The sequence below is a fragment of the Glycine max genome, chromosome 8 (assembly GCF_000004515.6).
Source record: "Glycine max cultivar Williams 82 chromosome 8, Glycine_max_v4.0, whole genome shotgun sequence".
NCBI classification, from domain to species: Eukaryota; Viridiplantae; Streptophyta; class Magnoliopsida; order Fabales; family Fabaceae; genus Glycine; species Glycine max.
In genome coordinates, this window is record NC_038244.2 from 8,419,586 (window position 1) to 8,434,185 (window position 14,600).

Sequence of the window (14,600 nt, forward strand, 5' to 3'; positions counted from 1 at the left end):
TAATTTTTTTTCTTTTTATTTTCTTTTCTGATAGGTTCTTTGAGATAAACTTGCCTAGATAGACCCAAAAATGTAGATTTGTAAAACCCACAACCCAATGATACAAAGTCCATGCCTTGGCCTCCCACTCGTTTACTTATGGCTAAAACGACAGCTAATCACGCAAAACTAAATAAATGAAATGAGAACCATATAAAAAGAAAAAGTCATAAAGAGTAATAATAGCAACACACGCAAACCAAATCAAGTAAGAGCGAGAGTGTGATAGAGAGATAATGCGTTCTTATGGCTTAACCGTACCGGGAAGCGACCACCGCTTCTGCGTGCCCACCGTATCTCAGGTGTTCTTTAGGCCCAACAGGCCCATTAACCGAATCGCGTTTCCCAAGGCCACCCTCAAGAACGACGGCTTCGTGGTGGACCTGAGCTTCTACGACCTTCTGGGAATACCGGAATCCGGTTCGGTAACGGAGATCAAGAACGCCTACAAGCAACTCGCCCGAAAGTACCACCCGGACGTGTCGCCTCCGGGTCGGGTCGAGGAGTACACAAAGAGGTTTATTCAGGTGCAGGAGGCCTACGAAACCCTGTCTGATCCTTCCAGAAGAGCTATGTACGACAAGGACATGGCCAAGGGCATTAACTTCGCCTTCAACGCCCGCAGACGCTATAATTACCACGATCAGGTACGCCAACTTAGGGCTTTTCTACTTTAGCGTTTAATGGGATTGGAATTTTTCACAAAATAGTTGTTGGGAATCGCATGATTTAGCCACCGTAGGATGAATTGCATATGGCTTTCAATTGTTCGTAATGTTGTTGTGATTCTATGATTTGTTGTGTGTTTTTTTTTTTTTTTTTTAATAATCCTCATCAAAGATATTGAAATTAAAATAATATTAAATTGTGAAATGAAAAGCAATCGGGATAGTGCTGCTTTGTCCATCTTGTTTGATTGTTTCGTTGCTTTGTTTTCATTCTTTTGAGACAAGGACTCTTTACAGTCTCTCGCTATGTGCCTGCTATTTGGTTGTTCTGTTGCTTTGTTTTAATTCTTAGATGACAAAGGATTTGCACACTAACACTAACACTAACCCACCCAATCAAATAACATATTACATATTGATATTTTTTTTTTTTTTCATTTCCTAGTTCAAAATTATTACATCGAGCACTATACATCGCTTATCTGATATATATACCTGGGCTATTTTTCACTCTGTGTCTAAACTTATGATTTGATGAGTTAGAATTCACAATTTCAAAAATTAACTTGGGGATTCAAAATTTGATTTTTGATTTAATCTAATCCGAAATTGTTTTACTACCGATTTGTTTACTGTAACCTATCTCAGTCAGCAAACAAAGAAATTGACTGTAGGAGTGTCATACAACTTTGACCAGGAATGGGAATTGCTTTATCATGCACTTTTGAATTCTGATATTTTGTATTTCGGGGTGCTTTTTATAAGTTAGTAATACGAACTTGATTCGTTCTCTGTTCCATGCCTTTTGTTTTCCAAAAATTACAGTTCTAGCGGTCACCTTGCTTCTGTTGGAATTTCTTTTTCATGATGGTATCGCAGATTCCTCCTGCTGTTTGTGAACTTATATTAATATTTGATGTATCTATTACAAATTTGACTTCTGCTCTGCACCTACCCATAATTGATATTTTTATAATTTATGAGGACTATCCTGGCTTTTGTTCTTTTTCCTTTTTGAATATGTCGACTTGAATCCCAACCTCTCCGTCACAAAATCTGAACAAGTGTGTTGTAGTTGGTTCTTTAGCACATGAAAGTCTGTTGTCCAAGTTAAATTTCTTTTCATGATGGTATAACAGATTCTACATACTGTGAGCTTGTATTATTTTATGCAATATCGATTAACTTCTACACTGTATCTATACACCCAATCATTCTATTTTCATAAATTATGTGGGCTTTCGGCAGATACTTCCTTATGACATTTTCCTGGTATGAATAAATTGTTTCTGGATTTCTATTATGTTTTTTGTTCTGTTTCCATTTTTTTTATCTTCTTGAATATGCCAACTTCAATCCCAGCTCACCACCATAAAAACTGAATAAGTGTGTTGTTGCTGTATAGCATGTGTAAATTATAATTGGCTCTTCAGCACATTAAAAGTCTGCAAGCTAACAGTGTCAGAGGATATGAATATTAGTATTATTAACAATAATAATAATAATGATGAAACGTGTCTGCTAATGAGATTGAGTGTGATCTTAATTATTTCTTTGTTCATATACTACTGTTCGGCATTTTTTTTATCGTGGTAATGACTAAGTGGGAATTCATGAATCATGCATTCTAAAGAGATAGGAACTTCTTAATTTATTGTATTTGTTTGTTCAGTTGTCTAATTCACAGTGAGTTGTTCTCATGTAACTTTTTTTTTCCTTCTAATTTTAAATTGAAGAAAAGGGGGTACGGGTGTTTGGCTAGAAGTAGAACACTGATTCTAAGCTGTTAGTTTTGAATCAGGTAGTTGAACAAAAAAGTGAATGGAAAGCTAGGTGGAAATCTCAACTGTCAGAGCTGAAGAGAAAAAGTAACGGCAAGGATGCTGGAGGGAATATGTCATGGGCGGCACGAATGCGCCAACAGAGGGATGAATTGTCAAATGAATCATGACTAGGATTTTCCTTAGTTCTCTCTACGTAACTAGTTGTATATATAGATAATGGGTACATCTTCGTACTCTAGATCACAAATTAAATATAAAATTAATGTTGAGAAAACGTGCCATTGGCCTATTGCTCTACTTAGAGTTTTCAGTGTGCCAACCACATATTTTGCTGAATTAACGTCTGTAGGCCATTTTAGTGTTTTGGTTAGCATTTGCAAAATTGATTTTGAAGTAAAGTGATTTATAGTTAGATCATTAGATGATTTTATTCTAAAAGCAAGTTAATAAAATTTAGTATACTTTTTTTTTTTATCAAGGGTCAAATATGATCGAATTTTATTTTTGATAGGCCAAATATGATCGAATTAAACTCCACAAATTATACAATTTGGAAGCCCCTCATGAAATTGTTATATGGTTACTTATTTCGGCTGAGAAGATTTCTGGGGTGCCTAATTATGTGTAAGGTGGGAGGAAGAAAAATATTTTGGACTTGTTTTGTTTCGTCTGAATATTTTGGACTTTGGTTACCAACAACTCAACAAGTGGGATTAGGAACTTTCGTTTGCGAATTTAAATGGACGAATGTCAAGGGTTAAATATGATTGAACTAAACTCCACAAACCATACAATTTGAAAGCCCCTCACGAAACGTGTTATATTAAGAAAAGATATATGTGTATGACGCTAGGGTGATGTTGTTCGACCAATTGATATATGGAAAAACCATTGGTTTGATTAATTATGCGGTGGTTGGAAGTAGGAATCAGAAGGAAACTGGCCGAATTGAATGAGCAAAATAACATACAGCATGAAGCATTTATGGTTCGGAAGCTAATGAATATGAAATACGAATAAGGTAATGCATTTGAGCATATTTCAAGATGTTGTGAATAGATTGACGCATAAAAGTTACATTAGGTGATAAGTTGTGAGCATATCTATCTACTCCTTACTTTTAGACAGATGACCAGTTTTGTCAAAAAAATTTCACTAATCACTCCTACTAATATTTCTTCTTTCAATCATATTTTTTTATTTAAAAAAATTTTGAATTTAAAATCTTACTTAAAAAAATCAAATTTAATTTTACTTGGGCCAACGATTTTTTGATTCACATTGATTATTTTAACTTTAAATTGAAATTAACTTCACATTATATTGCCAATGGTACATACCATGTTGTCTTGTAAAAAGAGGGTATGAGTATGATTTCCCATGAGGCACACTTGTCCCTTCCCCGTTTCCATACCCACTCGAGCTCAAGAGAGAAAGAAAGAGCAGGATTAATTTGCATTTATCAATTAAAGTTGTAATGTTAAAGTGTTGCAAATTTGTAACTTCTGATAACTTTCTTTATGATAACCTTGAAGTTAAGGGTGAGTGGCGATTCTTCCCATTTAAGAGTCATGAGTTAGGAAAACTAATCATTTCAGTTTGGGGATAAAGAATGAGACAGGGAATGGGGGAAATTAAGAAGATTTTGTTCCTAATTTCTAATCACATATGATAGCTTCAAAGTTAGGCTTTTCATCGACAAAAGGCCAATCTAGTGAGATGGCCCTCCTTACACTCCTCTTTTTTATTTCCAACAATGAAACTGATAATTATTCAAAAATACATTACTTACTTGCAACCCTATATGATTAATAAAACTCTTAGTAGAAAATATTGTTCACCATCTTAGAAGCAACAACACTTGGAATATGTAGGTGAGACTATGAAGCATGTCCCTTTCCCATAGCCTATGAACTTACAGTGGGCATCACAGCTTGGAGTGTCTTTGCAGGATGCAAGACAAATTTGTTGGCTTCTCACAGCATGTGAAAATAGAACAATAATCATGGCTGCAAGAATAACTTTCACCAAAATCACTGAAACAAGAGAATGAGACATTCTTGTGTACGACACTTTGGATCCTGTGTGTTGTGTCTTCCTTTTTTCTGAGTAATGAGTGGAGTGTTGCAAAGAACGAAAAATAGTCCTTAAGATTTACATCAAAATAAATTAATGTAGTATATATATTGATCTCTCAAAGAGAATCAAGTGTAATTTTTAAAAGAAACGGGAGTATTGTGTTGTAATATATATTGATCACTCAAGAGAATACAATGTACATTTTAAGAGCCAAGGGACTACTTTGTAATTTCTTCAAAAAGTGAGAAGAATGTTGATAAAATTTTGTTTTAATTTTTTAAAGTCACAAACATATTTTTCAATCCGTTCTTGTTGGACAAAAATATAATGTTCTATTAGAGAGTAATTGTTGTGTGAATATAATAATACCAATAAATAGAATAAATCAAAAGCATCTCCCACCAAATTGGTAACTAACAATCCTGTTGACAACAATCAGATGAATAATACCTATAATATCCTTCGTTACAGTAATAACTCATACTAAAAAAAATATATAAAATTTTAAAATTATATTAGTCTAAAATTACATCACGTATACTAAATAAAGTTAAATAAATAAATTTTTACATAAATTAAAATATTATCTTCAAAATATGAACATCTAAATTAAATTAACACTAAAAATATAACAAAAATGACCACATATGACGTTTTGTTTTGAAGTATTAACCAAGTTAAAATAAATATAATTAAGAAAATTATTTTTTTAAGTTTTTTCAAACTCAGCAATTTTTTTGCTCTGAATAAAATAACTAACAAGAGTTCGTAAATAATATTGTTATCAATCGACGCAATAATCAAGAAAATCAAACATGGTATCAGTAATTAATTTTAAATAAGATTATATATATATATATATATATATATATATATATATATATATATATATATAGACACCCCAATAAAAATCATATTAAAACAATTATAATTCATAATATTCAGAATAAATAAAAATATTGAAATAAATGGCAACACCTCATCGTATTCAAATAAATATAATTGACACAACTTTATACTCAATTTTTTGGTTCCTGGAATGACATCCCATTGTCTTCTCATCATATAGAATCTCTTTTTCATCCCAGATGAAGATATATATAATAATTTCATCCTCATCTCAAGTGAAGATATTTATCTTATAATCTCATAATAAAATGTACATCATCATCCCTTCTCAAAAGGTGATGATTAACTCATAAAATTATAAAAATATCATTCTAAAAAAACTACCAATAAATTCCATAATTTCATGCATTCAATGATAATTCCTAAAATCACACCACAACAATAAGAAAACCAACTAATAATATGAAACCACATATATAACAACGATTATATAGTAATATAATAATTAAGGCATATAATATTTGTAATGATTAGAACATAACACACATACGTACAAATTAGTCTTAATCCTAAAGGTTAAATTATATATTCATCAATTCAATGATAAAGTCCTTTGGATAATATATATATATATATATATATATATATATATATATATATATATATATATATATATATATATATATATATATATATATATATATAAGAAAACACATTTTCAAGAATTTTTCCACTTTATTTCTTGTTCTACCTAAGCAAACCATTAATATCAAAAGAAGAGATCGTTTATGTGTGTAATTTTAAGAGAAGAAAGTGTCTACCCTTATATAAAAATTATACGGAATTTAAAATTTATTTAATTGATCTTTCTTTATCTATTATTTTTATTATCTTTAATTATAATTATCTTTAACCAATTTAATATATTAATATACTAACATGTTTTCAAAATAAAAATAACAATCTAATATATTAAAACAATTCAATATATCTTTTTTTTACTATAAGATATACTTAGATATTTTTATCTAAATAATTATTTGATTATATTTTTGGGATGTTACAACACTTATTCACTTGGTTATATTTTTGGATGTTACAACACTTACGTAAAATCTTTTTATTGCAAACAACCTTCTTTGGGTTTGAAATATGGAAAATCTATAAACCCACGTCATTTAGTGTTACAACTCTTTATTTAGACTATACAAATGTCAAGATCAAGTTACTATATCAAACATAAACTCTTTTTAAGAGTTTAGACTGATATGATAATTGATGGATGCATTGTTCCATGGTCGGTTCATTTTGAACTCCAATCTTGTCTACACTAAGCAAGCGGTGAATATAATGTACAAAATTGTTTGTCTTGTACTTGATGCATAAATGGCATTAAATCGTTTCCGTTCAAACTAATGAATCTGTCCTTAAGTTGAGTTTGTTTCAAGATGTGATAGACCACACACACCACTCATTATCTATCTATATTCTATAAAAGCCAGCAGAACTTACCATTCCATTCATGCATATCCAGCATTTCATTCATACTTTGGTATGTTTGTGAACCCATTACGTTCAGCTTGCGCAAATTCCAAAATGTCGTTTTGTGAAAAAATAATTTGTTACTTTTGCTTGAACGATTGTTTGAGGGAATCTCAAATATTAAAACAAACACACACTTATACACTATACTGTGTATAGCCTTTAAAAACTATAATATGTATATTAAAGTCAAAAGCATCAACACTACAAGCGTTGGTTTTTTCTACAAAATAGGGAAAAACTGAACTCAACCATGGTTAAAACAGGTTTTCTCGTCAACATCACAAATCAGAAATGAGTATCTATGAGTTCAAATTTAATTGTTACGTGTAGAATTACGTATCCTTAAAAAATAGGAATACAAATTAAACCATTTGAGAGAAGATCCCAAGTGTATTTTATTTTATAAGCAAAATATATTAATATAAGAGCCGTTTATTTTGGTATAATTTTAAAATATATATTATTAAAACATGTAATGTCAACTTGATTTGCATTACATTAAATATTTAATTTTTTATAATTAAAGTCTAAGGACTTTTTAACAAATTCAATATTTTAGTTTATAATATACAGTAATATTTTATTAAAAGAGCATTTAATTCTTACTCTTCCTAATTCAATCCCTAGTCCAACGTCTAGTTGTCTGGTTGATCGTTGCCGTGGTTCTCCCTTTTTGGAATCTATAATGCCTATTTTAAAAACCAGTAGCTTTCAGTAACTTTCGTTTTAATCAACATATTAACTTTATCTATCATTTTCACTTTGTGCGCGATATTATAACTGGAAGTCTGCAAGAGGAAGATCGATTGGAGACTCTCCTATTCTCAAGGTCTTGTTCTGTCTCTATTGATATTGAATCAATTCTATTGATATTATATTGAAGCAAGATGTTGAATTAGGATTAAATTAGAAAGAGTAAGGATTAGAAGGTCTTTTAATAAAATATTATCGCAAATTAAAAATAAATAATAAATAAAAATATCATATTTACTATAAAAAAAAAAGTCTTTAGACTTTAATTATATAAAAAAATAAGTATCTAATGAGAGAATGTAAGTCACCTAATGTTATAAAATAGGTTGTGTATCATAAGAAAAGTTTTTTATATCCTTGGATGGATTTTACTCATGGACAAGATAAGGTGATCTCAAATGTAGGGCATCTCTCTCGACAAAATAATAACAATCAGGTAGTCCAAGTCTCCAACAACGTCGTCTTGTGAGCAGATGCATCTTAAAGTTTTAATTATTCATTTTATTTTTATTATTTTTTTAGTTTTAATGTATTTTTATTCTCTAAAATTTATATCTTAATTCTCAAATGATTAATGATTAACAAAATTATAAAAATTTAACTGTAGTGTTATTTTTTAAAATTAAAATATAAATTTTAAGAAGTTTACTTATTAAATTTTAATAACTAAAAAATTGAAACTATAAAAATTAAAAATGATAAATTTAGAAATTATAGGAATTAAAATTAAACAAAAAATATATATTAAAATTATTTTAATTTTTTTTACCAGAGTCTCTCTACTTTCATTACTTTGTCTCTTCCTCGCTAGCGACAATTCCCACCACCACCACACCCCCAATCTGACTATCTCCTTGTCCCGCTGCCACTCTTTTATCTCTTTCTAGTTTTTTTTTTCAGATCTGAGATGTGTTGTCAAGCTTCTCTTTCTTTTCATGCAACTGAGTATTTTTTCCGATCTTAGATCCACTTCACCTCTTCTCTCTTTCTCATCTTTTTGGGTTTTTTTTTTCTTTCCAAGTCTAAGATCTACTCCACCACATCTCCCCCTTTCCTTTTTTTTTTTCTAGGTTTTTTGTTCAGATCGGTGATCCGCGATTCCTCCCTCGTCTTTTATGTTCGCGATTTGATTTTTTCGTGTGTATTTTTTTATCCGGACGTGGGTTTGTGTTTGGGGTTGTTTGACTGTGTTTTCTGTTGTTATTGAGAAAGGGGAAAGAGAGAGGAAATAAGAAAAAAAGAGGATAACAAGACGAGGTTGGCGGCGACTGGGAGAAACTACGGTGGCGACACGTTTGACTTCGGCGTTGGCACGTTGATTTTCAAATAATTCCGATAGCGGAGGTCGTGGGCGTTCCCCCTATGGCGGTAGTTACCGGCGAAAGGACAATGTCGAGGGGGTTGCCAATGCAAATTTAGAAATAAAAATAGCATATCTAGAAAAACAAATTATTTGTGTTGTATGTGCGATGATGTGTTGCAATGCTTCAAATTGCAAGAAAATCGTTTACTTGAATACTTTTCTATTTTAAACTTTTCTTCAACATCTTTTTTTTTTATCATTATCTTTTTATAAATCCTCTAGAACTTGTATTTTTTTTTCTTTTTTATTGCTCTCTCGTTAGATATCTAATTATGGGACAAATTTATATGAATGGGTTAATTTAAAAAAAAATATAAGAATGAATAAAATTTAAAAATTATAATTTATGAATCGTGTTTTAAAATAAGATTTTATCTTTCTTATTTTTTATTTTTTAAAAAACATTAAAGTCGTATTCACATTCATGACTCCTAAGTTTTTTTAATTTCTTAAAATATAAATATGTTGAAATCATTTTGTAAATCAATATTTTAATATTTTATATTTCTTAGTTTTAGGTGAAGTCCTGAGTGCAAGTGCATAGGGCATGCATCATTTCTCTTCTCAATTTTTTTTTAAAATATAACATTCTAAAATTGTGTTTCAAAACATCATTTACCCATAAATTACAATATTTTCAAAATCTACTATTTCTATAATTTTTTAAAAGAATTAACTCATTCACGTAAATTTGCCCATTATGTGGTCCATTTATCTTTTTCCTTTCAGTCCATCCAAAATTATTAATATGTCCCTATGACTATTTTGTTTTGAAATGTAATAAATCACACACCGGCAAAATGATCTTAAAAGAGATTTTTTTTACAATCTTATCCTCAAAAGAGATCCTTTTGAAACATTTTCCAAAGGAATCTATTTTTGTAAGATTTTTTTCATTCCCATTGACGAAATACATTATGTCACCATTTCATTAACATAACACCTTATGTTGTCATTATCATTATGTATGTGTTATGTGGGTTATGTATGTGTTATGTGGGTTTCGTCATCACCTTTGACGAAACACATTGCATTTCCATCATGCCTTGCCACCATGGCCATGCATGCACATCCAGCATGGGTTTGGCTAATGGCACGGCCAACGTGTTCAGCATGGGTTTCGCTTTTTTTATTGGTGAAACACACATGCATGTGTTCCCATTTTCACGTGCTTCGTAGCCATTACTTTTCACAATCTTTTACTATTAAAGCATCTATTTTAAAGGTGAAAATAAGGCAAATAAAATTACAGCGAATTTGATAATTTACCAGCTATTGAAGTTGTAAAATGAGATTAGCTTTCATTTATTAACAACCAAGTATAAGTGTATAACGCAAAATCTTGCAGCAAATTGTGACAAGTGATAACAGCAATCTCGTGCACTAAGATTAAGATTATGTATGATGAAATTAATAAGAAGTTAAAAAATTAAATTATTGAATTATAAGTATTTAGTAAAATTAGTTGTTAAAATAGTTTAAAAAAATATTGAATGATAAAAAATAATAAAATTATGATATATTTAAAAACATAAAAAAATATTAAAAATAAAAATGAAAAAAATTTATAAATTATTATTTTAAAAATGTTAAAAATTACAAAGAAATTATTTTAAAAGAAGTGTTAACTGGAGAATCAAATAATTTTTTTTTATTTTTAGTTAGTAAAAATAATTAAAAATTAACTTAAATATTTTATCAAACATAATCTAAATTGTTATCATATTAACTTAAATATTTTATCAACCATCCCTAATTTAATTACAATCAATTACAATCGTATTTAATTTTTTTCGTTTCCGTTGAAATCAATCATGTCTAATTTAACTACAATCAATTACAATCGTATTTAATTTTTTCCGTATAATTTTTTTCGGTTAAAATCAACCATACCTAATTGCGATGTGTTAGAATGCTTCAAATTGCAAGAAAATCGTTTACTTGAATACTTTTCTATTTTAAACTTTTCTTCAACATCTCTTTTTTTTATCTTTTTATAAATCCTCTAGAACTTGTATTTTTTTTCTTTTTTATTGCTCTCTCATTAGATATCTAATAGCATTATGGGACAAATTTATATGAATGGGTTAATTTTAAAAAAAATTATAAGAATGAATAAAATTTAAAAATATTATAATTTATGAGTCGTGTTTTAAAATAAGATTTTAGCTTTCTTATTTTTATTTTTTTAAAAACATTAAAGTCGTATTCACATTCATGACTCCTAAGTTTTTTTAAATTTTTTAAAATATAAATATGTTGAAATCATTTTGTAAATCAAGATTTTAATATTTTATATTTTTTAGTTTTAGGTGAAGTCCTGAGTGCAAGTGCATAGGGCATGTATCATTTCTCTTCTCAATTTAATATTTAAAAAAAAATATAAAATTCTAAAATTGTGTTTCAAAACATCATTTACCCATAAATTATAATATTTTCAAAATCTACTATTTCTATAATTTTTTAAAAGAATTAACTCATTCATGTAAATTTGCCAATTATGGGGTCCATTTATCTTTTTCCTTTCGGTCCATCCAAAATTATTAATCTGTCCCTACGGCTATTTTGTTCCGAAATGTGATAAACCACACACCACTCTTCTATGTATAAGCCTGCAGAACTTACCATTCCATTCATGCATATACAACATTACAACATTTCATTTCATAACATGGAGCTTCTTATTCCCTTCTCTCTCCTATTCACCTTTGCTTGCATTCTCCTTGCATTGTTCAACACTCTGAACCGTTCAAATTCCAAAATCTTACCACCTGGACCATGGAAACTGCCTCTTCTTGGCAACATTCACCAATTTTTCGGGCCACTTCCCCACCAAACTTTGACAAACTTGGCTAACCAACATGGACCGTTGATGCACCTACAACTTGGTGAAAAGCCACACATTATAGTCTCTTCAGCAGATATTGCCAAAGAGATTATGAAAACTCATGATGCCATCTTTGCCAATAGGCCTCATCTTCTTGCTTCCAAATCCTTTGCCTATGACAGCAGCGACATAGCCTTCTCTTCTTATGGAAAAGCTTGGAGGCAACTAAAAAAAATATGCATTTCAGAGTTGCTAAATGCTAAACATGTTCAATCACTAAGGCACATAAGAGAAGAAGAGGTATCTAAGCTAGTTAGCCATGTATATGCAAATGAAGGGTCAATTATCAATCTTACTAAGGAAATTGAGTCAGTGACAATAGCTATAATTGCAAGGGCAGCTAATGGTAAAATATGCAAAGACCAAGAAGCTTTCATGTCAACGATGGAGCAAATGCTAGTGCTGTTGGGAGGTTTCTCAATTGCTGATTTCTACCCTTCAATCAAAGTGCTTCCATTGCTCACAGGAATGAAAAGTAAACTTGAAAGGGCGCAGAGAGAGAATGACAAGATCCTAGAAAATATGGTCAAGGATCACAAGGAAAATGAGAACAAGAATGGGGTGACGCACGAGGATTTTATTGATATTCTTCTCAAAACTCAAAAGAGAGATGACTTGGAAATTCCCTTGACTCACAACAACGTCAAAGCACTCATCTGGGTTAGTATGCAATTTTCTTTAACATTACTTTAAGATTCCCATGTATACAACTATATACGTCCATAGATATGAAATTTGCTGAAATAATAACTTACACTTTAATATATATAGAGAGAGAGGGAGAGAGAGAAAATTGAAGTAGCGACTTATTAATTAAAATATTCTTTCTGAGCAAATAAGTGAGTGTAATGTACTCACTTGTTTTTTTAGGAGTATTCTAGAAAGATATAGTTTCTGATCTTAATTAAGAAAATGGTTAAATATATTTTTATTCTTAATTTTTTAAAATTTTTTACTTTAAGTCTCTAATAATACAAAATTGACCAATTTTAGTTTTTGATGTTTTTATTCATTAACGTTTTTAGTTCCTTCATGTTTAGTTAAATAAAGATGTGACAACTTCAATAAATGTCACGTGTTCATTTTATTGTGACGGTCATTTTGTGAGGGTTGAAACCGTCAGAATTTGCTTTGTACAAAGTCACAATCTCCTTCAAGCTTTAGCCGTCATAGATTTCCAACAAAGTTTCATGGTTTTTTTAATAACACACTAATACAGATTCATAGCAGTAGCACATAGAAAAATCATAGATACAAAGATCCAATTTGGGTGTTACCTTCAGAGAGCATTGAAATCAAGAAGTAAAAAATAAAAAACAAGTTCAGAATGAAAAAAAAAAAAGACCCATTTGATAAAACGGGGAGAGGTGGTGGGCGACGGCCGACGAGATCGTTGGAGAAGTGGCGGTGGTCGAATTTGCAACCCGTGTTGATTTTGCCACTCACTTTTGTTTTATTTATGTTAGTTGAATACTAAAACATTTGTGTTCTTGCATCTAGATTTACCACCCGTGTTGAATTTGTGCTTTCAACGTTTGAATTTGTTCTTCTGTCAAATATATGTGCAATTTGCACCTGAGTATAACAATTTCTTAAGGTGTTTAACATCACATTATTATTTAACGCCAATATTTAACGGCAAGAATCAAAATTTATATAAAAAAAATTAAGATTGATCATTTTTTTTATTGAAGAACTAAAAATAAAAATTTTAAAAAATTAGAGACTAAAAGCATAATTAATGTTTAACAAAGTTAAAGTTGTAATGGTTAAAATACTTTATCCATAAAATAAGTGGATAACAACTCTATCTTTTTCTTTCTTTCTTTATAAAATATATTTAAATTGATGATAAAAAGTGAAATAAAATAGGAAACAAAAATTGATATTTTATTTTTATTTTTATTACTATTAGTAGTATAATAGAAGGATAAGTAGTGAAATAGATTTTCTTTCATTTTGTTCTATTATTGGTCTTTTTGTTCCTCTTAATTTAAAAGATATGTAATGGAATGGGATTTTCATTTCACCCTATTATAAAATAATTAAATAATAATATTTTTCATTTCATTTATTATATTTCATCGGATTGGTTCATCCTTTAATATCTAAATGAAGTTACCAATACCAGGAAAAATAGAACGAACCAATCCCTTGGACCCACCTCATCACTGCCCCAGTTGCTAATTGGCTACATTTTTATTCCTTGGCCAATTTCTAGAGGGGTCCCTAAATTATTTGCCATCTTGGAAAAGTCTTCAACTGCCCCAGTTTCCATGCCCATTTTACTTTGTTTATTTCCCAAAAAGACGTGAGTGAGGTCTACGGCAAATTTCTCAAACTAGGTTACTTTTAGAAACTAATTTCTAAAAGGGGGCTGTTTTAAAACTTTTTCCGGAGGAGTCTGTTTTTGAAGGGGATTCGCCAGTGGGGTTGGCGAGTTGGACACGTGGCAGCGCCTGGTGGACTCGCCAGTGGGGTTGGCGAGTTGCTGTCCACGTGGCGGGTCCCGCCGCTCGTACTGACGAAATGCTTTTTACGGAAAAAAATTTTTTTAACTTCAAACGCGTATAACTTTTGATAGGAATGTTCGTTTGACCGCCGCCTTACTAAGTACGCCTATTTCGGTTATT

General features: G+C 30.3%; 2 protein-coding genes across 2 annotated transcripts in view; both read left to right on the forward strand.

Annotated features, from left to right (window-relative positions):
• The first annotated feature begins 224 nt into the window (after positions 1–224).
• Positions 225–2,788, forward strand: J1 (DnaJ-like protein). The gene is made up of 2 exons (NM_001248247.1): positions 225–686; positions 2,509–2,788. The coding sequence occupies exons 1-2, from the start codon at positions 276–278 to the stop codon at positions 2,656–2,658; spliced, it is 561 nt and encodes a 186-aa protein (NP_001235176.1). The 5' UTR covers positions 225–275; the 3' UTR covers positions 2,659–2,788.
• An 8,842-nt stretch (positions 2,789–11,630) lies between these two features.
• LOC100779120 (cytochrome P450 71D10) overlaps positions 11,631–14,600 on the forward strand; it is a 5,093-nt gene continuing 2,123 nt past the window's right edge. Inside the window, exon 1 of the mRNA XM_003532694.5 lies at positions 11,631–12,627. Within this exon, the coding sequence (XP_003532742.3) occupies positions 11,683–12,627 (945 nt within the window). The 5' untranslated portion in view covers positions 11,631–11,682. The remainder of the gene's footprint in view (positions 12,628–14,600) is intronic.

Bases quoted from the DNA above. Each gene is read 5' to 3' on its own strand.
- J1 (NM_001248247.1), top strand. From the start codon at position 276: ATGCGTTCTTATGGCTTAACCGTACCGGGAAGCGACCACCGCTTCTGC. The intron at 687-2,508 runs GTACGCCAACTT...GTTTTGAATCAG, and splicing joins GCTATAATTACCACGATCAG to GTAGTTGAACAAAAAAGTGA.